Source organism: Phyllostomus hastatus, unplaced genomic scaffold (assembly GCF_019186645.2).
Source record: "Phyllostomus hastatus isolate PE091 unplaced genomic scaffold, TTU_PhHast_1.1 phas_contig_38, whole genome shotgun sequence".
Lineage (NCBI taxonomy): Eukaryota > Metazoa > Chordata > Mammalia > Chiroptera > Phyllostomidae > Phyllostomus > Phyllostomus hastatus.
The window spans coordinates 6,491,882-6,516,204 of NW_025333869.1; the positions used below are offsets into that span (position 1 = coordinate 6,491,882).

A 24,323-nucleotide genomic window follows, 5' to 3' on the forward strand; every position below is an offset into this window, starting at 1 on the left:
CTTGGCACAGTGAACTGAGATCCACGGAGTCCTAGAAAGGAGATAAGAGACATGACCTCTGCATTTGAGGTGGGGTGGGGTGAAGTCTGAGTCAAAGGGGGTTGACCTTAGGGAAGCAGTTCAGAAGAACCACGTCTACCTTAGGTAGGTAAGGGATACATGGGAGGGGGGCTTGGGCTACTAGACGGTGATCCTAGGGAAACTGTCTAACTTCTCTCAGCCTTGGTGTTTTCATCTAAAAACAAGACTACAGCTCTAACTTGGAGTTTTTATGATAATATAGTATGCACATGTACTACATATTTTAACCATGCAGGGAGAAGCTTCTCTCTACAGACAGTCTACCTCTATTCTTGGTAATGTGGTCATGCCAGGCAAGACCCACTTCTCCATCATCACTCACCTGCTGAGAAACTGTAGATTGGCTTCTGCCCTCAAGGGCTCATAGAGGAACCCTCAGTCTCTCTGGTGTTATCTCATTATGGGATCCAGGAAGGCTTCACAGCAGAAGGCCATCTGGCCTAGTCCTGCTGCTGGCCAAGCAGACACACAGAAGTGGGACAAGGATATTGGGGCAGAGAGTCACCATATGCTAAGTTCAGACATGACTGAGCCTGCTCACAGAACCAGGTGAATTGTGAAATTTCCTGATGGCATCAGAGGAGGAGCATCTTATGTGTTTATTCACTACTCACTGTTTGCAGTCTGGAGCTTGATTGCAATAGGTTGGCAGACTGATAAGGGCATGTTCTCTTTAAAAGAAATTGAGAAAGAGAGCTTCCTTCCCAGTACAGTAGGACAGTGCAGAAATGTGGCTGAATTTGGGAGAGTTGACAGGCCTCATGCAAGGACCAGGGTGCTCAGACCCTCATCCACTGTGCATTTTTCATCAGATGAGATTGGATGGGGGTAGCTGTTGCGCATGGGTCACCGGCCAGCAGTGACCACGGAACGCTGTGGATGGCTCGACAATACGCGAGAAAAAACACACATGCACAGAGACAAACTAGTTTCTGTGGGGAAGTAGGGACGAAATGGCCACCCCCCCCCCAGTGGGGAGCGCGCTGATTTACCGTCCATACCTGCTTTTATTGGGATCATTTTGCATAATAATTCAGGTAAAGTACAGTACTCATTAGGGGAAGTAAGGAACTATAGAAAACAAAGAACTCTGCCGGTCTATTGAGTTGGGGTCAAAGAGCTGTAAGACTGAGGAACAAACTAACTTCCTCCTAAGACCCTTCTCATTCAACTGAGGGCATTCTAAACAAAGAAGGTTTCACAGTAATTTACATGTTCTTTCTTAGGCCTGATTACCCGGGGAATCCGCACTTCTCAGTACCGAGCTGCACCACCCTGTCATTGTTTCAGGCTTAGGTGGAGCAAGGGAACTAAGGCAACCAAGAGATAAGGAGATTTCCTCCCAGACACTGAGAACTCAGACTTTGTCAAAGCCGAGGAGTGAGGGTCCATCACCCCCTTTTGCTGCAGCCCCCCAAGTCCTTCTTTTGGGGGGCCTCCCAAAGTGATCGTGCCTGTTTTAGGTCGTTCCCCCCGTGGGGAATCTTACCCGTCTTTGGCTAACCGACCAAGCTTTTTGGGGTTCAGTTATGAATAAAGCAGCAGAAGCAGCATTCCTGCTAGGGAGACAAGCTTTTGTCTCCTTGCTGGCTTACAGTTCCAAGGGCGTTCCCTTAGCCTTAGCTAGGCGGGGGTTTCAGCCTCTGATACCAGTCAGGGCGGTTCCCAACAGGTAGCTCCTTGAAGGGATATCCTTTCCCCTGGGCCAGGGGCACCTGACCCATACCCCAGTCATCTTCCTAGAAAGGCAGCACCACAAATGCTGTCATGAGCCACAATTGACCACTACAGGTCTGGATTTGCAATGTTCAATGAGAGATGAGATGTACAGGGAGTTAGAGCTGCATTGCAGAAGCCTGACCTGGCAGCCTTTGGGAGGTCATATGAGAGAGCCCAGAGGAAGGGAAGATGCTTACTGAAGACAGGGACAGGAGATCAGTGATGCTGTATGAACAGACCTAGGATCCAGTTTGAATTCAGATCACAATGGGGAGATGCTGACGGGAGAACCCAAGCATCCTTGACATTATGCATCTGGCTTGTAAGAAAAGTAGATGGGTCTTAAAAAGGGAAGCTGAGGAAGAAGAGGTTTGGAGGGAAAGATGAGTCCAGTTATGGGGCATGTTGAGCTCAAGAGGTCTGTGCAGCCTTTGCTGGCATGGTCTGGTGGGCAGTAGGAAATGCAGTCTTGAGGCTGTGCAGAAAATCCTTAAGAGAGCATTGAGGCCAAGCAAGGTCAGGAGCCTTGTGAGGCACAGGGAAAAGAGGCCAAGGGCTAGATACAGGCTTGGCTGTTGAGGGGACGGGGGCAGGAAGAGGAGTCTGTGTGGTGCAGTAATTCCCCTTAATCTCTGTTCCAGCCACACATACCAGCCGCTCAGTGCCCAGTGCTTGTCCGAGGTGAGACAAAATTATCATGTATATGGCAACTCCTTGAAAGAAGCTGGTGAAAGCAAGGAAAGAGCTGGCCCCTAAGATGAAGAGCAGGGTCCTAGAGAGAGGAGATAGAATCACAAAGGAAGGGACAGAGTTCTTGTGAGGGTTGAGGATGATGGAAACAGGCTAGTGAGGCATAGGGGTGGAGCCCTCAAAATAGGAAAGAGCAAGAGAGGGTAAGATGAAAGAATGGAGAGGGAGGGATGTTGAGAGAGCTCACTCTCTTGGCTTTGGAGGTCAAAGCCATGAGTTTTGTATGGGAAAAAGACTCCACCTCTTATTGCCACTCCAGCTCAGAAAGAAGCTGGCAGCACATCACAAAGCACTCATAGAAAATAGGGTTATTCCCCTTAACTTTACAAATGCCACCCCAAAGCCTCCCACTCTTCTTGGAAGATTTAAAAGCCATCTCCTCCTTCTAACTGATGCCTATGTTTCTGTATTTCAATCCTATTTACTCTATTGAATTTTGTTACAAAATCAGAGAGTTCTGTCCCATTGGAAATGAAATTTGTTGGGAAAATGTAGAGAGTGGAAATCCCACCTACAAGTTATATCTAAAATTTTTTAAATTGTATTTGCCAAAGTTGCATTTTTTTCTTGTTTAAAATGGGTCATAGAATAAGAGCAAGAGTTAACACAAGGCACAAAGCATAAAGTAGCATTTCCCTAAAAAGGGGTTTGTTCTATAGTCAATTTAATTTGAAAATATTGCAACCTTTATCAGCAGTGGTTCTCAAACTATAGCTTGCAGCAGAATCCCCTGGGAGTTTGTGAAAACCTGGATTTCTGGACCCACTCCCAAGTGTCCAATTCAGGAGGCCAGCTGTGGGCCTGAAAATCTGCATTTCTGACAAGGTCACAGGGGGTGCAGCTGGTCTGGGGACCACATCGACAGTCCATGCTCTAGAAGACTGTAAGGGCTCAAGAAACCCTGGGACAAAGAAATCTGCTTAATGTTTCAACGCTCTCTCTAGACTCCTCAGAGGGGCTCAGATGTCTCTCAGTACACAGGTCAGGGAAATGAGGTTAAAGGGCACTTACCCTTTTCTCCCTTTCATTTTTTTCACTCCATCGTGTCCTCTGCTCTTCAGTTTAGCTCAACTGGCATTTTTGTAGTGCCTATTGCATGCCTGACTTCAGGACTATACTAGGTCCCAGCAATCTTTGCCTTTTCTTTTCTGGTAGCCCTCTCCCATGTCTGCCTTAAGCCTATACTAGAATTAGAAAAAGAAAATGCTGATTCTTGCCTTGAAACAAACTCATTCAAGGAAGGCATAGTTTAATGAGTTTTTTTGCTGTTAATGGCTCACAATGGTTGCTTTTTTGTGAGGCCCATGTTAGGACAACTGGGTGTCTCCTGGATACTGGGCAACAAGGAGAAACAGCCAAGCTTCCCAGTGAGGGAACATAGGTCCGCACACTATCCCTCAAACAACCCTGTGCAAGTGGGCCACCATGAGACACCAGACCAAGGATTCTGATCAGTGGGATATGAGTCTGAATTTCCAGTAAGCCCCCAGGTGATGTCCATGGACCACACTTGCAGGTTATATGTTTCTTTTCCTAGGGGTGGGGGGGATATATTAATCTTAAAGCCTGGCTAGCTGAGTTAAATTCAGACTCTAGCTGTGTCATCTTAGTAGAATTAAGTTTCTGAACCTGTTTCCTTGCTATAATATGAGCACTATCATGCCTAACTGCTAAAATTGTTATGAGGTTTAAATGAACTCATGTATGCAATGTCCCCATGGTGATGTCTGGAACACTGTAAGATGAATTTACTCTAGTGACTTTATTCTGGGTATTTAGAAGGACTTTCTCCTCAGTCCTGAGCCCAGGGAGCTGACTTTTCAGGCACTGTCACCATCTGTTTGCTAGCTTTTCTGAGCTTCTTCCACCCCAGGGTAGCAGGCCCAGAGAAGGTGGCTACCTGCCACTCTTCCTTTGACAAGTGTCTATTGAGCTTTTGGGGGCTGGGGGCCCAAGATGGATCAAAAATGACCCCTTGGTCCCAGCTCCAAGAAACTTACAGTCTAGTGGGGACTGAGCTGTGTACGTTCATCACACTAGTATGAGGTGGACATTCCTTAGGAAAAGGGCCCTGGGGAAAATCAAAGCAAAGGAGGCAGTAACTCTGGGGATGAATCTGAAAAACACTTTCTGAGATAGAAGGCCAACATGGGTTTTGAAGAGTCATAGGAGTTTGTCACGCCTATTGGAGGAGCAGAAGGGGTAACATTCTGGGTAGTGATAACTGGTGACCCAGAAGAACCAGAGTTTAACCCTATGTAGGGAAGTGGACCTAAGGCTGCCAAGGCAGGGAGGTGGGCAAGGAGCCCACCCTCTATCTGGGGAGGGTAGCAGAGGTCAGGACTGTGGGGGTTTGAAGCAGGTACGAAGTCTGGGGAGCTGGACATTCTGCATTTTAGTGTCAAGAAGATAGGGGTTGGTTGTCAGATGCTTCAGAAAAATCAGGGGAGTTTAGGGCTGACCAAGCCTTTTGGATATAGTCACTCAGAAGTCACCAGTGTCCTGGGTGAGAACACTTTTGGGGAGCAGAGAGGAGAGGAAGAGGAGTCATTAGGCAAAAATTCTTCCATGACTTGGACATGAAGAAACAGAATGAGTGAATGAGGCAGAAGGGACAGGCAAAGTTCTGTGCTATAGAATGGATTATGGACTCAACCTACTAGTTCCCCCCCAGAACACTGTGGGCTAAGGCTGCAGACTTTAATATTAACAGTAAATGATAATTATAGTACTAGTCGCTAATAAGTGTAGATCTCTTTTTATATGCTGATGTTTTCTATACATCATGTCAGCCCTGTGAGGCAGAGACAATCATTATGCCCATTTCATCAAGGATGAGGAAAACTGAGGCACAGCAAGGTTAGGGACTTGTCCAGGGTTACGTGGCTGGGAAGCAATGGGGCTGAGATTTCAGACCAGGACCTTAACACTCTGTGCTAACCTACATGCATCTCAGTTGCCTTCTCTTGCCTTGGTGAGGACTTGCACATGGCCTCCCAGCTCCATCCAGGGTCCTTGTGTCCAGACCCCAGCACACGGGTTGGGGACTCAAAGACACTTTGCTCCAGCCCCCTACTGGTCTGATGGGGAAAGGTGGCCAACTTGATTGAGCCTGGTGGCCTGCTCTGCACTGCAGCTTCCTGATAGAAAAAATCCATAGACCCAGGGCCTGGTCTGTGTCCCTGTGTCTTATGCCATCACAGTGCTATTCTGCCTATGGCTAAGCCCAGTCCTGCCTATGGAAAATTGAAACTCATGGCTAAGGTCACCAAAGAGCCCTTCTGCATTGAACCTCCGCCTCTGAGCAGTTCGGTTTCCCCACCACTTCTGGGTAACTCTGGCAACTTGTTTCCTCCAAGCCACCTGCTATGCTTGGAACAAGACCAGCCTTCTTCAGTGCGCTTTACCCTACTCCCTTCCAAACACAAAACTGTGAAATGGAAAATGAAGCTGTTAGCAGGAAAGCAGCAGGGGAAGCAGAGGAAACAAGAGCTCCTGCCTCTCCTAGCCCCAGGAAGCAGATTAGTGCAGGTTTTCTCCTGCCTGTTCCATTACCTGGCCATGCTGTTACCTGCTTGTTTGACCTCGAATGAGCTAGGTGCCCTCTCTGGGCCTCAGGTTCCTCTTTTTACAATAACAGGTCTTTGAGGTCCCTTATATTCCAGTTGTCTGTATGTATATAGAAATATTTTCCTCTAAAGAACAATGCAAGTATTCTCCTCCCAACTTGGTTCCTGGATCTGTGGCTTCCTCTGAGTACTGCCTCACATGACCCTGTTTTGAATTTAAAGATACTCAGCTGGAGAGACTATGACCCTCTCCCGGTGGGGGATGACTGGACTGTGAACTGTGACTCATACCCAATTTCCCACAAGATGCCCAGGACCTCTTTCCTGGGCTCCATCTGGCACTGGGCCACTGTAGGGAACCGATCCATGGGTTTGGCTCCTGTGTACCACACCCGCTTATGGGCTTTCCCATAGGGCTGAGCTATTCCAGCCCTTTGGAAAGCCCATAGGCGGGTGTGGTACACGGGAGCCAAACCCATGGATCGGTTCCCTACAAGCTACCCTCAGGTCTGGGGATTGTAGGAACCTGGGAAGACCTCTCCTCTCCCAGAAGGAAGTCCTTTCCAAACTGAGACTGACACTGGATGTCACAGGGAGACTTGCCCATGGGGATAAGACAGGTAACTGCTTGCTACTTTCAGCCACATGTGTGCCACAGAGAGAAACTGAGGCAGTGTGTTACAGCGAGCACTGGCCAGAATTCCCAAACCTCTGTTCTGTGCCTAGCTTGGGTTCTGTAGGGAAGCCTGGGAAGCTTTTTCCCTTCCTCTCCACCTTTCCCAGGCCCACCTGACACCTGCCTCCTCCAGAAAGCCCTTAGGATTGTTCAGACCACTGATAGCTCACTCCTTATTGCCTACAGCCTGCACTTTGAATCTGTCAAGCTCCTGTCCTGGGTTATTTTTCTATCCTGTGTAAGAAGCATTCAGAAACTGTATCCTCCTCAGCACCAGCCACATAGCCACAGTTAGATAGAAAGTAAATGAGGATTAAACTCAACTGAATGCTGATCCCTCTAAAACTCAGGACACTTGGTTGAGCAACTGCATAGGTGATTTGGCGTTCTGTCCCTGAAAGCTTCCCTGAGAATGAATGAATGCATGGACAAGAGCATGCATGCAAGGGATTAGAAGCACTGCAGACTTTTTTTTTAACAGGTATAATTTTTTAGATTTTTACATTTATTTTTAGAAAGGGAAAGGGAGGGAGAAAGGGAGAGAAACATTAATGTGTAGTTGCCTCACATGTGCCCCCTACTGGGGAACCTGGCCTGGAACCCAGGCATGTGCCCTGACTGGGAATCAAGTCAACAACCCTTTGGTTCTTAGACCGATGATCAATACACTGAGTCATACCACCCAGGGCCATAGACTGTTCTTGATGGCAGGCAGCCAATCTCTGTCATGGGTGAGGTACAGGAGGAGGAGCATCAGTGTGGGTGCAAGTTTCTATCCTGGTTCCACAGGACCAATCAGCAATTCCCAGGAGCTGCCCTGGGCTCAAGTCTCCACTGCCCAGGTAGTATCTAGAGGCTCCATAAGACCACAGTGTGAAGGGTCTTTGCAGAGAGAGGCCCAGCATATGTGAGAGAGGTGATGCCGTCTGTCCCCTGTTGTGCAGAATGGAGAACCTGTTTATCAACCGCTTCATGCACATGTTCCAATCTTCCTGGAGTGACTTTGCTGACTTTGAAAAAATCTTCGTCAAGATCAGCAACACTATTTCTGGTGAGTGTGCCTTTGGGGGCTCTCATGGTGCTGGAAGACTAGTCTGGAATTGGAAAGTACTGCCCCACTCTGCTCCACCATGGCTGGCCTGCCAGGCCCAGCTGCCCAGGTCCAGCTGCCCAGGCATCCCCATTACCCAGGCTGTCACCCTCTGTACCTGCCACTATGTTTTCTTTAGTGGTTGCACATTTTGTATTACTACCAACAGTGCACAAGTGTTCCAATTTCTCTACATCCTCATCTGTTGCCTTTTTTTTTATACTAGCCATCATGACAGGTGTGAGGTAGTTCTAACTTGCATTTCCCTGATCGTTAAGCTCACTGAGCATTTTTTCATAGACCTACTAGCCATTTATGTCTTCAGAGAAATGTCTAAGTCCTTTTACCCACTTTTTAATTGGGCTACTAGCTTTTTTTTTGTTATTGAATTATAAGTCTTCCTTATATATCTTGTACATTAACCCATCACCTCCCATTCTGTACACTGACTTTTACTCTATTGATTGCTTTCATTGCTGTGCACAAGTTTTCAGTTTAATTCACTCCCATTGGCCTATTTTTATTTTTGTCCTTGAGAAAAGAGTACACAGGAACCTTCCAAAGCCCATCTCAGGGAGAATAGGCTGGTGCTGGCCTGACCCAGTGACAGGCAGGGGGACAGGTGACTGGACATGGCAGGAAGAGCCTAAGGTCAGCCAGGTGTCTAGGGAGTGCCTGGGAGAAGGGACTCAGCCAGGCCCAGGCTGCCCCCACTGAGATCTCAGGCTTCTCTCCTCCATAGAGAGGGTCATGAATCACTGGCAGGAAGACCTCATGTTTGGTTACCAGTTCCTGAACGGCTGCAACCCCGTGTTGATCCAGCGCTGCACAAAGCTGCCCGAGAAGCTCCCAGTGACTACAGAGATGGTGGAGTGCAGCCTGGAGCGGCAGCTCACCTTGGAGCAGGAGGTCAAGGTAAGGCCTGGTTTGCTGGGGACAGTGATCCAGTCCAGAGGCCAAACTCAATGCCTAGGTCACATTATGTTGGCAGAAACCACCTTCTGTGGGCCAGTGCTTACTGGCCCCATGCTGTCATTCCCAGGCTCATCTGTTGGGCTAATAGATCAGCTGCCCTCAGTTAAGCAACTTCTTCCTTTTCCTGGGCATTTATGAAATGTCTTGTCTAATGTGGGAAGAGGAATTGGCAGTGATATTGCTACATAATGCCTGGCTCTAGGAACATAATATCAATATTTTAAATATCAATGTCAATAATTCAAAGAATTATTGACAGGCCTAGTCAGGCCTCTGACTAGGGGCCTGTCATAGGTCAGGCATTGTGAGGGAAGCTTTACTTGCATGGCTATCAAATTGTTACCCAGCTTGCAAAGGTGAGGAAATTGGTAAAAGAAACAACCATGCAGCATAAACAAACAAATAAATCTGATGGAATTTTTTACTTTCTCATATAAAGGTTGATGTCGTCTGCTTCTGCCCTCACCCTCTCCCCAACCTTTCCTCCAGCCTTCACCTGCAGGGTTAGCACTCTAGCACTCTTGCTTGCTCAGCTCACCTTGGAGCCCCAGCCAAAGAGGGATGGTCAGTGCCATCTGTGGACAGATCTGTTAGCCCCTACACCCTGTCCATCTAACTCTGGAGGGCTACCTTCCCAGATGAAGTTCCCAGGAGAGGCCCCTGCTCCAGGGCAGGTGGCTCTAGCCACCCTCACTTACTGGACCTGGCCAGGCACCCAGACACTACCTGGTTACATAGATGTCTGACAACAACAACACATGCCCCCATGCAGGCAGCACATACAGCAATATTCCTCTGTAGGTCAATTACTGGGTGTATTAACACTGATTCAGTGCTACAGGTTTCAAACTTCAAATCAGAAAATCTCAGAATTGCAAGGCATTGAGCAGATATCTGTGTGCCTAGCTATCCTGTCAGGGGACAGGCTCTGCTCCAGGGTCCTTGCCATTTCCAGGGCAGGTGGGTTGGAGCCATCTTTCTCATAATGGTCATCTTTCCTTTGAACCATAGTCTGAACAGTCAGCTGTGGTTTTGGCCCTGAAGCAGTAATCTAATAGCCACCACTGACCAGAGTCACACACACATGCCACTCTATCACCTATGCACAACCCTCAATTCCCTGAACCAGTCACTGTGGCCAGGAGAATCACGTTGACCAGATGGAGAGAAGAGGGACACAAGGCAGGCAAGACCACTAGTGTCTACAGCAGAATCCTAGAGTCAGAACTGAGAGACAGGGTTGGCTCTCTCTGTTTCCAGAACAATGACACTGAAGCCCAAAGAAAGGGGGTGGCTTGGGATAACAGAGAAATGCCCCAATCTCAGGCCCAAATCCCAGACCTCCTGGTTCCCAGGACTAGGTTTGCAGGGCCTCCCTTCATTCATCACATTAACTACCCTGGGTCCTCTCACAATTTGACTGGCAGCCATTCCTTCCGCACAGTAGTCACTAATGGTCACCTCTGCTTTGAAAGGCCAGTTGTCCAGCCCATCACAGAAGCTCACACAGCCCTGTGACCCACCAGCCTGCATGTCCAGGTGTCCTGAGGAATCCTGTTGCACACTGTCCTGAAACCCTTCCTCTGCCCTGGTTGGCCAAAGATACTATCCCTCACGTTCTCATTCTCCTGCCCCACAAGCACCATAGACAGATGCTCAGAGCTCATCACCAGTGTCACATGACTGCTGGGGTCCTTTGCATTCACAAAGGAAGACAATGGTAGCTGGAGTCTCAAGTCTCTGGTCTTTTGTACCCCTCAGCCAAGGTGCATGAAGTGTGTGCACGGGTGGCCACAGTGCATCCTCTGCTGGCAGAGGTGCGAACACACAACTCCCTTAAGGTCTGTTGACCTGTTTCTGCCATATTGTAGACCCTGACCCCTTCCCCAGCTACCCACAACCCCTACTTCCATTACTCATTTAAAACGAGAAAGTCCCAGTGATGTAAAGTACAGCATAGGGAATATAGTCAGTAATATTGTATAACTATGTATGGTGTCAGGTGAGTACTAGATTATCCCTTGAATTATTTCATAAGCTACATAAATGTCTAACCATTATGCTGTATACCTGAAACACACACACACAATGAAGGCTTAAGAAGGCCCTCTACTGAAACCCCAATCATGCAAAAGGAAACCTGGAATATTCAGGTTGGGATTCCTCTAGAGGACTCAAGTGTAGTCTGGAAAGAGCTGTTTTCTACCTCCCCCAAATCCCAGACACATTTGTTCTATAGTGAAACATAATAACTACAGAAGAGGGTGTAAATCAGGAGTGTCAAGCATGGTCGATGAACTTGCACCAAATACCCATCCCACTGGGCCACCAACCTCAGACAAGGACACAGATCATACCACTCCTGCAGACGCTGCATGCCCCAGCCCCTGCAGCTTCTCCCTACTCCAGAAGAGCACCCCCCACCCGAAGACCCTAACTTGATCCTGTAGATCCCTGCCTGCCTCTATAGAGACAGCCCTGACAAAGTCCACTCCACCCCAGGCCCCCAGCAGAATTTGCCTAGTTTTGAACTTTATGGAACTGGAGTCCTACGGCTACACTCTTTGCTGTTTGACTTATCTATTCCATATAAAGTCCATCTGCTGGACAGCTTATTAAGCTGTCACTCTGGGTGGTCTTTCAACATTGTTCATAAGGGTCAAGATTTCAGGTACAACAAATACGAAACTGGCCATTTCCATGCTTTACCTTGTGGAAAATGAAAACAACTCTACAACCTGAAAACTCTTGACAAAAACCAACCCTGAGTCAGAGAACAAAAGAAGTACAAATTCTGAATTCCACTGAGTTGCAGGGGCTTCCAAAGCTGCCTATCCCTCCCTCTGGGCCTCATTCTAGGATCCATTGCTAGCTGACACTCATTTGGACATATTTTCTCTGGCTTCCTGCAGCAAGGGAACATCTTCATTGTGGACTTCAAGCTACTAGATGGCATTGATGCCAACAAAACAGACCCCTGCACTCTGCAGTTCCTAGCTGCACCCATCTGCTTGCTGTACAAGAACCTGGCCAACAAGATTGTCCCCATTGCCATCCAGGTAGGCTACCAGCCTTGTTCTTTCCCTGGGTGGCTTCACTCTCAGCAGGCAGAACTCAGGGAGGAATTTGTTTTGGTGGCTCCTCAGAAGGATGCTGAGAGCTCTACCAGGTAGACAGGAAAAACAAGAACATAAGGTTTTCTGCCAGCTGTGGGGAGGGCTGTCCACAGGGACAGAAAGGGTTCCATTCCTCAAGATACACTTGAGAAATTCCTGGCAAAGTGAGGTATTCTGCAGAGGACCTGCCCTTGGATAACATATTTCCCCAATATTGGGGAGGAGCCCAAATCAAAGTACCAACAGGGGCCAGGCAGATGAAGCTGTGACAGGGGCTGAAGACTGAAGCCACCGAGAGGCACCACAGAGGCTGGGTCAGGAACTGGGCTTCTCCTGGGAAGCTGTGTTTGAGTGTCCACAGGTCTTGTTTTCACCAGGGGCCGTAGAAGAGGAGAGAGGGGAGCAGTTTGGGGGAGTCAGGTGGGGGCAAAGTTTCATCCCTCCCCATCCTGGCTGCCCTCTTCTTCCTCAAAGCACCAGGATGCTGCAACACTGTGGGACCTGGTGTACAGATAGCAGGAAACAACACCTAGGACAGGACTAGGTATAGGCCCTTGTGGGTGGTCTGCACTGAGGACCTGTGCCCCCACAGGCAGGTAAGCATTCAGTAAGCAGTACTTTTAACCAACCATGAATCAGACATTGAGTACTACAGACATAATAGCAGCTGATTTTGTCAGGTGCTAACCACATGCCAAGACTATCCCTAAGGGTTAACCTGCACAGTCCACAATCCCTCATCCTCAATTATGAAATGTAAAAAACTCTAACACTTACAGGTTTTCCAAAAACTGGCAACAAGCTCATTGGTAGTAAAACTTGCTCTGAACCAATAGAAGAGGCTATTATTAAAGGCTTTATCCCATTCCATGTGAAATTCGTATGTCACTGCTAGAATACTATGTTTGATTGTAAAACATCATGTTGCCCCAAAATCAAGGTTGGAGTGAGAGATGTCACACAGTGAAGTATACAAAGTGCTAAAATCTTAAATATCCTGGATTCTGGAACATACAGCCATCAGGATTTTAAGTGAGGACCTGCCTCTATTCATGTAGTCATTACTGCAACCCTGTAAGGTAGGCAGACATTATTGCTAGGGACTGTTTTCCTCAAATAGGGAAACCAAAGCACAGGTGTAAATAGTCAGTAGCAGAGCTGGGATTCATACCAGTCCATCTGGCTCCCACAGACTATACTCCCCTCAACTCCCCATTACCCCATCTCTGGGGCATGTCTTCTCAAGAAGAGTTCCAACCTGTTACCAGAGAGAAGTTCTACCCTTAAGAAACTGAAAATGGTTAAGGGGCAAGTGAAATAAGAGAAGTCAACTAGGAGGAGACTGAAGGAGGGAGCATTACTCCTGGGACATGCCTTGGAAGCAGCCTGTCCTCCAGAAACCTCTTGGAGTGGCCTGGAGTCAGGGGTCTGGCTTAAGTCCCAGGTCTGCCACTTGCTTATAGAGAGAGGCCAAGGAACTTTGGGCAAGTCATGAAATGTTTCTGAATCTCTTCCCTCTCCTGAAAATGTAAACTTTGCAAACTATAGAGCGCTGTGCATATGAAGGCCAGAGAATAATAAATTCAAAATCTGGTTCTGAAAAAGTTCCAAAATATAAATAACCCCCTGCCATAGCTAACAAAAGAAAGAAAAGCCAAAATTGACAGGAGAAAAAAGACAATCAGAGATTTTTTTTAAAGCATAATGATGTCATAACAAATTTGAAAAGCTAGAGAAAATGGATAAAAAGCTGGCAGAACATGAATTATCAGAAGAAATTGTAGAAAATAGGCCAATTTCCACCTAAGCAATTAGGAAGCTGATTCACTGTCTAGACTGAGAAGAGCCTGTTATGAACAGCCCAGTATTCAGCAGCCTTTAGAAATCACACATTTCCAGAGCTCTTTTTTTAAAAAATATTTTATTTATTTATTGTTAGACAGAGGGGGAGAGAGAGAGGGAGAGAAACATCAATGTGTGGTAGCCTCTCACATGCCCCTTACTAGGGCCTGGCCTGCAACCCAGGCTGTGCTCTCACTGGGAATCAAACCTGCAACACTTTGGTTTGCAGGCCGGTGCTCAGTCCAGAGCTCTTTAAGGCTTATTGGCCACAGCTCATTCTGTGGAAACGGCACAGCCTCAGTGCTGAAACTACACAGGTAGGCTCCAAAAGAACTGAAGACCACTCCAAGTTACAAATGACTACTATGTCATAACCAAGACACCATTTATTCCAAATATCTCAGTATCAGAAAAACTATCAGGATAATTCACTACACCAATAAGGAAAAACATCTTTTGATTGTATCAAATGAAACTAAAAGGAAATTTAGTAACATTTAGTAGCCACAGTGAATAAAAATTAAAATAATAATGGAAGGGAATTACTTCCATATAGTAAAGCCAGGAAATGGCATTCAAAAATAGCAGTCCAGAGGCCATTTCTATTAAAATCAGAAAGAAGAATGCTTAATGAACAAAATAAACTAACAAAATAGAAACAGATTCATAGAGTACAGGCTGACGACTGTCAGACTGGAAGGCAATTGGGGGCTGGGTGAAAAAAGTACATGGATTAAGCAAAGAAAATAAACCTCATAGACATAGACAACAGTATGGTGATCATCAAAGGGAAAGGGGGGATGAAGTGAGGTAGAAGAAGGTAAAGGGGGATAAATGGTGATGGAAGGAGACCTGACTTTGGGTGGTGAATACACAACACAATATACTGATGATGTATTATGGAATTGTACGTCTGAAACCTATATAATTTTATTAACTAATGTCACTCCAATAAATTCCATAAACATTTTTAAAAAAGAAAAAAGAATGCTGATAGCACCATGGTTATTCAACATTGTTCTAGATGTGATAGACAAGAAAATAAAATAATAAACATGTAAAAAAAAAAAGGAGAGAGGACTAGGACTATATTTTGGTAATGATGTGATGGTGGACCTAGAAAACCTAAGAGACTAATTTTTAAAAAAATCTATTAGACTTAATAAGTTAACAAGGTGTCAATAATACATGCCTCAAAAACACCATTAGCTTTTCTCCATGCTAACAAAATATAATACCCATGTAAAGAATGTAAATATCTCATTAATAATTTTATATTACTTTAATGTTGAAATATTTTAGCTAATATATTAATGTTTAGCTGAAATATTTAATGTTGAAATATCTGATATATTAGGTAAGATAAAATTATATTATTAACATCAACTCCTGTTTCTTTTTACTTTTATTACTGTGGCTGCTTTTAAAAATTTAAAATTGTGTTCATAGCATGCTGATTTGTAGCTATTGGATGCTGCTGGTTTTGAGACAGACAGGGAAATTACCTTCCAAAACATTTAATGTGCCCTTGAGGAGCCCACTTGGTCACCCCCATCCCCAATGGCAGTCAGCTCTCCTCCTTAGTCACTCTGCTGTCTACACTGATCTCTGAAGGGCCTATTGTCTAGTATACCCCTTCCCAGCCCCCTCCTCACCTGCTCCTGCAGCTGGAATGCCACCCTCCCACTTTAGTCTGGATAACTCACTGTCACCTTAAATATCCACCCTCCAAGACACTGTCCTCCTCTGAAAATGGGGTAATGACAGTGCTTACCTTTCACGAGACATGACATCACAAAGTGGAGTTCTGAACCTGAGCCAGATTGATGAATGCAAGCAACTATTGGCATTGGCAAAACTAAAGAAGGACCAGGGGGCTGGTGAATGAGGAGGAATGCAGGAAGGGACCCAGTGCCAGCAGCCAGACCATGGGGCACGGGGACTTTCTTTTCAGGCATTAAGAGATGACTGAGTGTTTATAAAGGGATCGGCATGGCATGAATTCCATTTTAGAAAAAAATCACGTTGGCCCACTGTGGAGTTGCAACTGGAGAGCAAAGACAGCCTGGTCTCTACTAGGGAGGCATTTGGCCGCAGGTCTGGGCTAAAGTGACAGTGACCTGGGACACTGCATCATGAGGGCCCTAGAGCCCTGGGAACTCGAGAAACTAGTCAGGGCAGGAAGGGAGTCAGGAGCAGCCTCTGAAGCAGAGGCTGGGGAATAACAGCATTTGAGGGAAGAGCAGAGGAAATGATAGTTCCTGAGACCAAAGGCAGCCAGAGCCAGGAGGGAGTATATTGGGTAGGAAAGGCAAGAGGGAATATGGGGATTGGTGGAAGACCATAACAATGTGCCCTAAGCATCAAGTATTCACTTCATGCAGATGCCCTCATGCTCTCCTATTCACTTTCCATAATATCTCTGTGAGTAAATACTGTCCCCTTATTCCAGATGGTGACATCACAGCTCAGAAAGACTCAGTAAATCGTCCATGGTCCCAAGGGAGTAAGTGATGTATCTGGAATGAGAAACACAAACCTGAGCCATCTGTGCCCCCCTCCATTATCCTCTAATGATTCAAAAGTCACTATTTAAGAAATATGGATTGTTCTGGAATTTCTGGAGAGGTCAGGCTCTCTTGTAGCTATAGTCTGCAGTGAGAGATTGCAGTGTATTTTCTTCTATATATCAGCTCAACCAAGTCCCAGGAGATGAAAACCCCATTTTTCTTCCTTCGGATGCAAAATATGACTGGCTTCTGGCCAAAATCTGGGTGCGCTCCAGTGACTTCCACGTCCACCAGACTATCACCCACCTTCTGCGCACACATCTGGTGTCTGAAGTTTTCGGCATCGCCATGTACCGCCAGCTGCCTGCTGTGCACCCCATTTTTAAGGTATAATAAGTTGGGGAGATTATCTGGGTAGGGAGGGGACAGGGTGGATGGGGAGGAGCCATGACCATCTCATAGGGCTATGGCTGGAAGTGGCCAGCAGACAGGCCTCCTGGAGAGATGTTCCAAGACAGTAATGCCTGCTGACAGCCCACTGGTTCCTGAGGATACAGTGCCTGGGCCTGACACCCTGGTGGCACGAGGCAGGAGGACAGAATTTGAACAGGCAGGTGAGTTCAGCATGACACTGGTCAGAGTGAAGGTGGCAACCCTATCACTGCCCTTCCCTCTTCCTGAATCCTATCAGCCATGACTGTTGGGGTGACTGTGGACCAAAAATATTTCCATGTGTCTCAGCTTTCCCATCTGTAATACAAAGATCAAACAGTACACCTGCCTCATAGGATTATTGTCAGTACACCTGCCTCATAGAATTATTGTCAGGATTAAAACAGTTAACAAATTTAGAGAGTTTAAAACCTGGTAATAGATGCACTCTGTACAAATGCTGACTGTTGTCATTTTTATCATTATCACTATCACTAAGCCTCAAAGCTTCACACCAGGCCTGCAACTACTGAGCAGTGAAGACCTTCATGCCAACCTGCATTTCCTCTCTGAGGCCTAGCTTCATCCTCCACAGTGGAGTTGCTGAGGGTCCCTGGGGGCCCCAGGGAGACACAGGCACAGGTCTGGACTTCTCTGACATTTTCTCTGGCTCTTCCACCCAGCTCCTGGTGGCACATGTGAGATTCACCATCGCTATCAACACCAAGGCTCGAGAGCAACTCATCTGCGAGTATGGCCTCTTTGACAAGGTGGGCACCTCCCACCACACTCCATGCAGGGCAGACCCCAGCCTGGTGGGTACCCACTTCTCAAAACCTACATCTGACCTCAGTTCCAGATTTCCCTCCGGGAGACCAGGCCCTGAGACACCATGCAGTGGGGATCTGGGGAGTGTAGATGGTGGAGGCTGGAGGCAAGCAGACTGAAGGCTTCCCAGGTTCTGTGGCCAGTCTCTGACACCTTCCACCTGGCTACTGGGCAGTTCTCTTCTTCTAAGTGCATTCCCTACAGCTCATCACCAGCTCTTCCTCCTCAGAGTTTTTCCGTCACCTCTTCCAACCATCCCCTCTTCCATCTTCTGGCACATGGGTGCAGACCCTGCCTCCTGACACCCACTCCTCACCTTTTATGCATTAGGGACCTGTGCCTCCCCCACACCATCCTGCTGCCCATCACTCTGTACACAGCCTCCCACCCTCTGCCTTTTCAGGTCATCAGTGCTCCCAACCCATTCTCCTTGTCAGCAGGGCCTGGGTCCCTACTCTTTCCTTACATTCTCCCAGGTAGTACCCCATCCTGGTTTGACTCCCAGGTAGCCTTACCAAACCTGGATTCACCCCTCTCCCCACCTCAACCCCTGCAGGCTTCACCCTGACCTCCCTCCTTCCTAGCTTCCATTAGTGAGCAGCCAGGTGGTCACTAAGGTTGAACCACTGTTTGAGTTGCAAATGGCAAAACCCAATTCAAACCAGCTGAAGCTGGACAAGAGATATACTACCTCATATGCCTGAACATATAGGGGTGAGGAAGCTTCAGATGAAAATGGATCCAGGGATTTGGTATCCCCGGGATCCAAGCACACTGGCTTCCTCTCTCTAAACTGTATTTGCCTCATGCCCCAGAAGGACATTCCCCCATGGGAGCTCCAGGCTCATTTTTCCAAGCAGTGACCATAGTCTTCCTTCCCAGTACATAGCACTGGGAACTCCAATTAGTTCCACTTGGGTCAAACAACCCTTGGGGACACATGTCTGGCACCCCAGCACCCAAGTCCTCCTTGAAAGATTCTGTAGCCTGAATACTCAGCCCCCATGTGCCTTGTGTATACCTGGGAGCAGGTGTGTCTGTATCTCAGCCACAGGGAGGAGGACCAGGATCATTTCCTTGTGCCTCTCTCCATCCCCCACATAAGCACACCACAAGCCCTTAACAGAGTTGTGCAGGTCCTGGGGTCTGGTTTCTGCTTTCATCCAAAGGTTGGTCATTGAAAGCAGTTTTTGGACTTGGGCAGCCCATGTTCAGAACTCAGAATGAGAGCAGTCACAAGGCTGCAGCAGGCCAGGTCCCCACTCTGCCAACTGTCCCCCTGCCCCTCCTCAGGGTAGGAGTTCGCCCTTTCCTCTGCAGCTGTCCCTGGTCTCTGCACATACCCAGCCACCTCAACCCCTTGCATTAGGTCAAGCAGAGGCTCCTCCCTGTGGCCTTTTCATTAGGCTGCCCTGGTGTTCTCTCAAGATAAAAATCCTCCTACCCAACCTCACAGGATCTGGCTTTGGTCCTCTGTGTGCCTGGCCACTACACTGCTGATTAGTTTTTCTACTGGGAGCTCTGGGACCAGACACTGGAGAGGGAAACCAGCCTCAGCTTACATCATTCTCTCTTCCCTCCCCTTCAAGGCCAATGCCACAGGGGGTGGTGGTCATGTGCAGATGGTGCAGAGGGCCATGGAGGACCTGACATATACCTCCCTGTGCTTCCCGGAGGCCATCAAGGCCCGGGGCATGGAGAGCACTGAGAACATTCCCTACTACTTCTACCGGGACGACGGGCTCCTGGTGTGGGAGGCCATCAAGACGTGAGTACATGCTGGATATGGGACCTACTGTGTGGCCAGAGTGGGGGCCTTTGAGGAGTGAATATGAGCATGGCTCATGGCTCCTGGACCTAGCCAGGAGCCTCCATGACTGACTCAGTGAGCCAGGTGCTTGGCTTTGTTATCAGGGCACTGAAGGAGGAAGTGGGGTGAGTGGGAGTAGGGTGACCTTAATAACCTGGACATTCAGGAAATATGTGACAGGGTCACTGATGGGGCCCTGCCTGGGGGCACAGCTCTGCAGACTGTATTGCCCACTGCTTGTTGGGCCCCTTCTCCTGAGCTAGGTTTGTAGCTGATGTGGTTGGCATCTACTATGAGAGTGACCAGGTGGTGGTGGAGGACCAGGAGTTGCAGGACTTCGTGAAGGATGTTTATGTGTATGGCATGCGGGGCAAGAAGGCTTCAGGTAGGAACCACTCCCAGCTCTCCTCTAGCCCTCTCTGCTGTTCTTCCCTGCACCTCTGAATTTCCTTGGGCAACAATGGCCTATAGTAGGCAACTTAGCACCTGGTGCTGGGGCCAGAGTCCCCAAGGGACCCCTGACCACCAGTAGGCCTCATGGGGACATTTCTGGGCTTTCTGTGACCCTCATAGCCTGGGTCAGAAATATCAAGAGACTAAGCCAAGCTGCTGATCCCTCCCAGTGTGTCTGTGTCTTGCCCATGCCCATCCCTCCAGCACTGGTGTAGGGGACTCCAAGGGAGGATGCAGGTAGAAGTGGCACTCTGCTGGTCAGCTATCTCTCCTGGAAGGTGGGGCCTTACCCAGATCCTTGCTCTGCCTTAGGCTTCCCCAAGTCCATCAAGACCAGGGAGAAGCTATCTGAGTACCTCACCGTGGTGATCTTCACAGCCTCAGCCCAGCATGCAGCAGTGAACTTTGGCCAGGTGGGCAAGGGCAGGGCAGCCATCTGGGTGGGAAACCACCAAGATCATCTTGACCATGACTACTACTGACCCACAGGGTGAGGTGCCCCTCTTAGTTTTCCAGCCAGCCAGTTAGGTAGAGGAAGCCAGGTGGAAAACAGGCAGCCTCAGGGCCCAGATCAGGTGTTCCTACTGAGGATTCTGCCCACTTGGTGGAGGACCCTGGCTGATCACAGTGAGGGGCCTGGTGGACGGGGAGGGGTGCACAAGTGGGAAGCGGGAAACAGGCAGGCAGTGGCTGGATTGTGTGTCTGTGGCTCTCCCTGCAGTACGACTGGTGTTCCTGGATTCCCAATGCCCCTCCAACCATGCGGGCCCCACCACCCACAGCAAAGGGTGTAGTCACCATCGAGCAGATCGTGGACACACTGCCAGACCGAGGCCGCTCCTGCTGGCATCTGGGTGCAGTGTGGGCATTGAGCCAGTTCCAGGAGAATGAGGTGAGGCCACTCTGCCTCTTCTGGCAGGCAGGTTGTCCAGGTTTAACCCACTTCTCAATCTCAGGGTTTTGTGACTCAGGACTCAGGCTAGATACCCATTCTCCAGGAATCCTGAGTTCTGAGGGTGAAGTAGCCACAAGGTCCTCAGGCCTGAAGCTGAAGTGAGTTCAGGATGGCTGGGGCAAGAGAGCAAAGGGGACCCTACTCCACTGGTGACACTCCCCACAAAGGCATCCCCCCACGCCCAGCTGTTGATGAAGCTCTCTTCTGTGGGTTTTTCTTTGGCACCCCAGAGGTAACAACTAAGAGTTTCCTGGATATCCTTCCAGACATTTCCATACACCTTATATAGGCTAATCCCAAAGCTGGGTGTCTCAGTAGATACAACGCTATGGCATCAGTTCAGTGCTACATAGAATGATTATACCAGGCCCAGACTCATGGGCATTTAAGTTACTTAGGGCACTTGCTAATGTGTTGGTCCCTCACTAATATCTATGGATATGTTTCTTTGCACACGTTTAATAAGACCAGAGGATGCACTCCAAGTAGGGGAATTTCTAGGTCAAAGAATGTTGAGACTGAACTGTCTTCCATAAAGTAAATCCCAAATACCATCAATAGCATATGATGAGTCTCCCACCCTTTCCAGCCCTGTATATGAAACTTTCCAATTTTAACAATCCAATAGTTTTTTTTTAATATGGCTAGTTTTAATTTGCAGACATCTGTGTAAGTGTGCAAATGAGCACACTACCTCAAAGGGGTGAGAGGCCAGCGCTGGCCCCTCTGCCCATTGCCTGGGGCCAACAACAGCCTCCATATTTACCTGCACCATTACATGTCCTTATAGCCACCCTGGAGCAGAAAAGTGCAGTTGTTTCTCCCACTCATCTATAATCCCCCTATCTCCACCCTGGAGGCTTCCTTAGGGAAAGCCAAGTTGGAGATGGTATTTTCATTCTTAGAGCATTCTCAGAAGGCAGCAGAGGATGACTCCCCAGGGCTCATCTCTATGGGTAGGATAAGGTCTGTCAATTAACATTGCTGCATTGTAGAGTAACCTGTCTGTCTGTCCGTCTGGGTCCTCAGCTATTCCTGGGCATGTACCCAGAGGAGCATTTCATTGAAAAACCTGTAAAGGAAGCCATGGCCCAATTCCGCAAGAACCTCGACACCATCGTCAGCATGATTGCTGAGCGCAACAAGAATAAGAAGCTGCCATATTACTACTTGTCTCCAGACCGGATTCCCAACAGCGTGGCCATATGAGTGGCTGCCTGAGCCAGTCTCACCCCAGGATGGCCACCTAGGTTCCAGCCTATCCAGGTGGGGAGGCTCACAAGGCAGTCCTGGGGCAGGCCTTCTGGCCTTTCTCTTCTGGAATTCTGCCCTCAGGCCCCAGGCTGACTGGCTTCAAACCAAAGGCTGCCCCAGGATGGGCCACATTATAGCTAAGCTTCAGTGCATCTTCCTTTTTTATTCTTCATTCTTGAGTGAACCCCATACTTGGATCCAAGTGTGAAAACACTGCTGGGCCCCTCCTACAAAGAATGGGATAGTGCAGCTTCCTGCCCTTCACCTAGCTCAGCACTTCCACACCAGCAAATCAGGATAACTGATAGATGTTTCTTCTTGTTGGAGACATAGGATGATTATTTTGTTTTATTTATGCTTAGTTTAATTTCTTGTGCATAGTAAATGCCCAAATAAAGTCCTGTTAAGTGAATTAAGAATTAGTTGTAATAAAAATAAAGTTCATTTAAAACAGATTTCCCTCCACATGCTACATTCCAACCAACTCAAAACAGCTCACATGCCATCCCATACACACAAAAAAACTGTAATCCATTGTGATTCCATCTACACAGAAGCCTCTCCACTACCCCCAGTCTGGATAGCTTCAAGAAGCTCAGCCAAACCCAAACAGAATAAAGTAAACCATATACTTCAAGTCAAACTCCTCCAAACCACAGTTAAAGACAAAATCTTGAAAGTGGTGACACATATAACATATAATGGAATGATTTTAATTACAGATGGACTTTTCATCAGAAACTATAGGAGCCAAAAGACAATGGAACAATGTTTTTAAAGCTTTAAAAGAAAACAATCACCAACACAGGATTCTGTGACCAGCAAAAATATCCTTCAAATGTGAAAACAAAATAAAGAAATTTTGAGGTAAATAAAACTAAGAGAATCTGTTGACACCAGAGCTACACTACAAGAAATGCTAAAGAAAATTCTTCAGGCTGAAGGGAAATGATACTACATGGAAACTCAGATCCTTAGGAAGGATGGGAGAGTATCAGCAATGGTAAAAATTTGCTAAATTAAGAAAGTAATTTAATTAATTCCTCCCTCACTTAACTCCTTTAAAATATATAACTATTTAAAGCAAATATTATAGCCTTCCATGTGGCATTTATAATACATGTAAAGATAGCATAAAAGAAAATGGGTATTAAATGGATATTTTCATTGACATGGTTTCTATATCTTATATCAAATGGCCCATTATTAATTCCAAGTAGTTTGTAAAATTTCAAGTAGATATATTATAATCCCTAGGGCAACCACTAAAAATACTGAATAACTAAAAACCAATAGATGCTATCCTAAAATATGTAAATAATTAAAATAAAGCAGGCAAAGAGGAATAGAGATATAAAAACAGAGGGGACAAACAGAAATCAAATAATGAAATGGCAGACACAGAACCAACTATATCAATAATTACATCAAAAGTTAATGGACTAAAAACTCCCATAAAATGGCAGATATTATTAGAATAGATCTAAAAAATCAATACCCCACTGCAGTTACCAGTTTTCTCCACATTAACCTTGATTCCCATTAACAGGACGGCTCATGTTTAATTGAGCAGCCATTTCACTTTGCTGAAAATGCCATTAGCAAGATCAGCTTCCCTTAGTCCAACTATGAGAACCTACTCCTCCTTTTTCCCTCCTGAATGGATAATATTTGTATCTTGACAATCAAGCTGCAAATATCTGCAGATACCCTGTATGAAGGAGACAGAATCCTGTTTTTACTTAGTTCATCACATGCTTTCCACTGTGGATACAAGATGGAACCTAAAAGGGGTCACCCAAGAGGTTCCTTGCCATCAGCAAATGATGGTTTGTTTTCCCCACTCAAATAATGAAATCTCCATCCAAACAAAGAGATTGCTGTCCGGGGCAGATGTACTGACCACTGTATTTTCTATGTCCCAAGAGGCATTGGAAATACTGAGGAAAAATCACAAGTTTTAAAGCCCAGTTTAAAGGGCTCCTGTTAAAGCATCCTGATGAAGCTCAACTACAGGTAATACCAGGTCTGCAGTGATGCATCATCCATTTCAAGTTAAATTAGCTCCACATATGTGATTTAAACTAATGATACTAGTGCCTTTGTCCATAGTCTCTCCAGGACATAGATTTTTCCCACATCTTAAATAAACTGTTTATCCTGCTAGCTCAAAAATAAGTAAACAAATAAATTAAAGTTAATAACCAGCAAGAGACACACTTTAAATACATAGCAAAGTCAGCAAGTTTGGCAAGCAATCTAC

The 24,323-nt window shown here is 47.0% G+C and overlaps 1 protein-coding gene across 2 annotated transcripts in view; it reads left to right on the top strand.

Moving 5' to 3' along the window:
• The window catches only part of ALOX5 (arachidonate 5-lipoxygenase), a 43,434-nt gene extending 20,955 nt beyond the window's left edge, over positions 1-22,479 (top strand). For both annotated transcript variants that reach the window (XM_045842266.1, XM_045842267.1), the window contains 10 exons: positions 7,740-7,846; positions 8,628-8,800; positions 11,773-11,919; positions 16,512-16,715; positions 17,444-17,530; positions 19,178-19,356; positions 19,662-19,783; positions 20,164-20,264; positions 20,573-20,743; positions 21,836-22,479. In XM_045842266.1, coding sequence (XP_045698222.1) covers positions 7,740-7,846; positions 8,628-8,800; positions 11,773-11,919; positions 16,512-16,715; positions 17,444-17,530; positions 19,178-19,356; positions 19,662-19,783; positions 20,164-20,264; positions 20,573-20,743; positions 21,836-22,015 — 1,471 coding nt within the window. In that variant the 3' untranslated portion in view covers positions 22,016-22,479. The remainder of the gene's footprint in view (positions 1-7,739; positions 7,847-8,627; positions 8,801-11,772; positions 11,920-16,511; positions 16,716-17,443; positions 17,531-19,177; positions 19,357-19,661; positions 19,784-20,163; positions 20,265-20,572; positions 20,744-21,835) is intronic.
• The last annotated feature ends 1,844 nt before the right edge of the window (positions 22,480-24,323 follow it).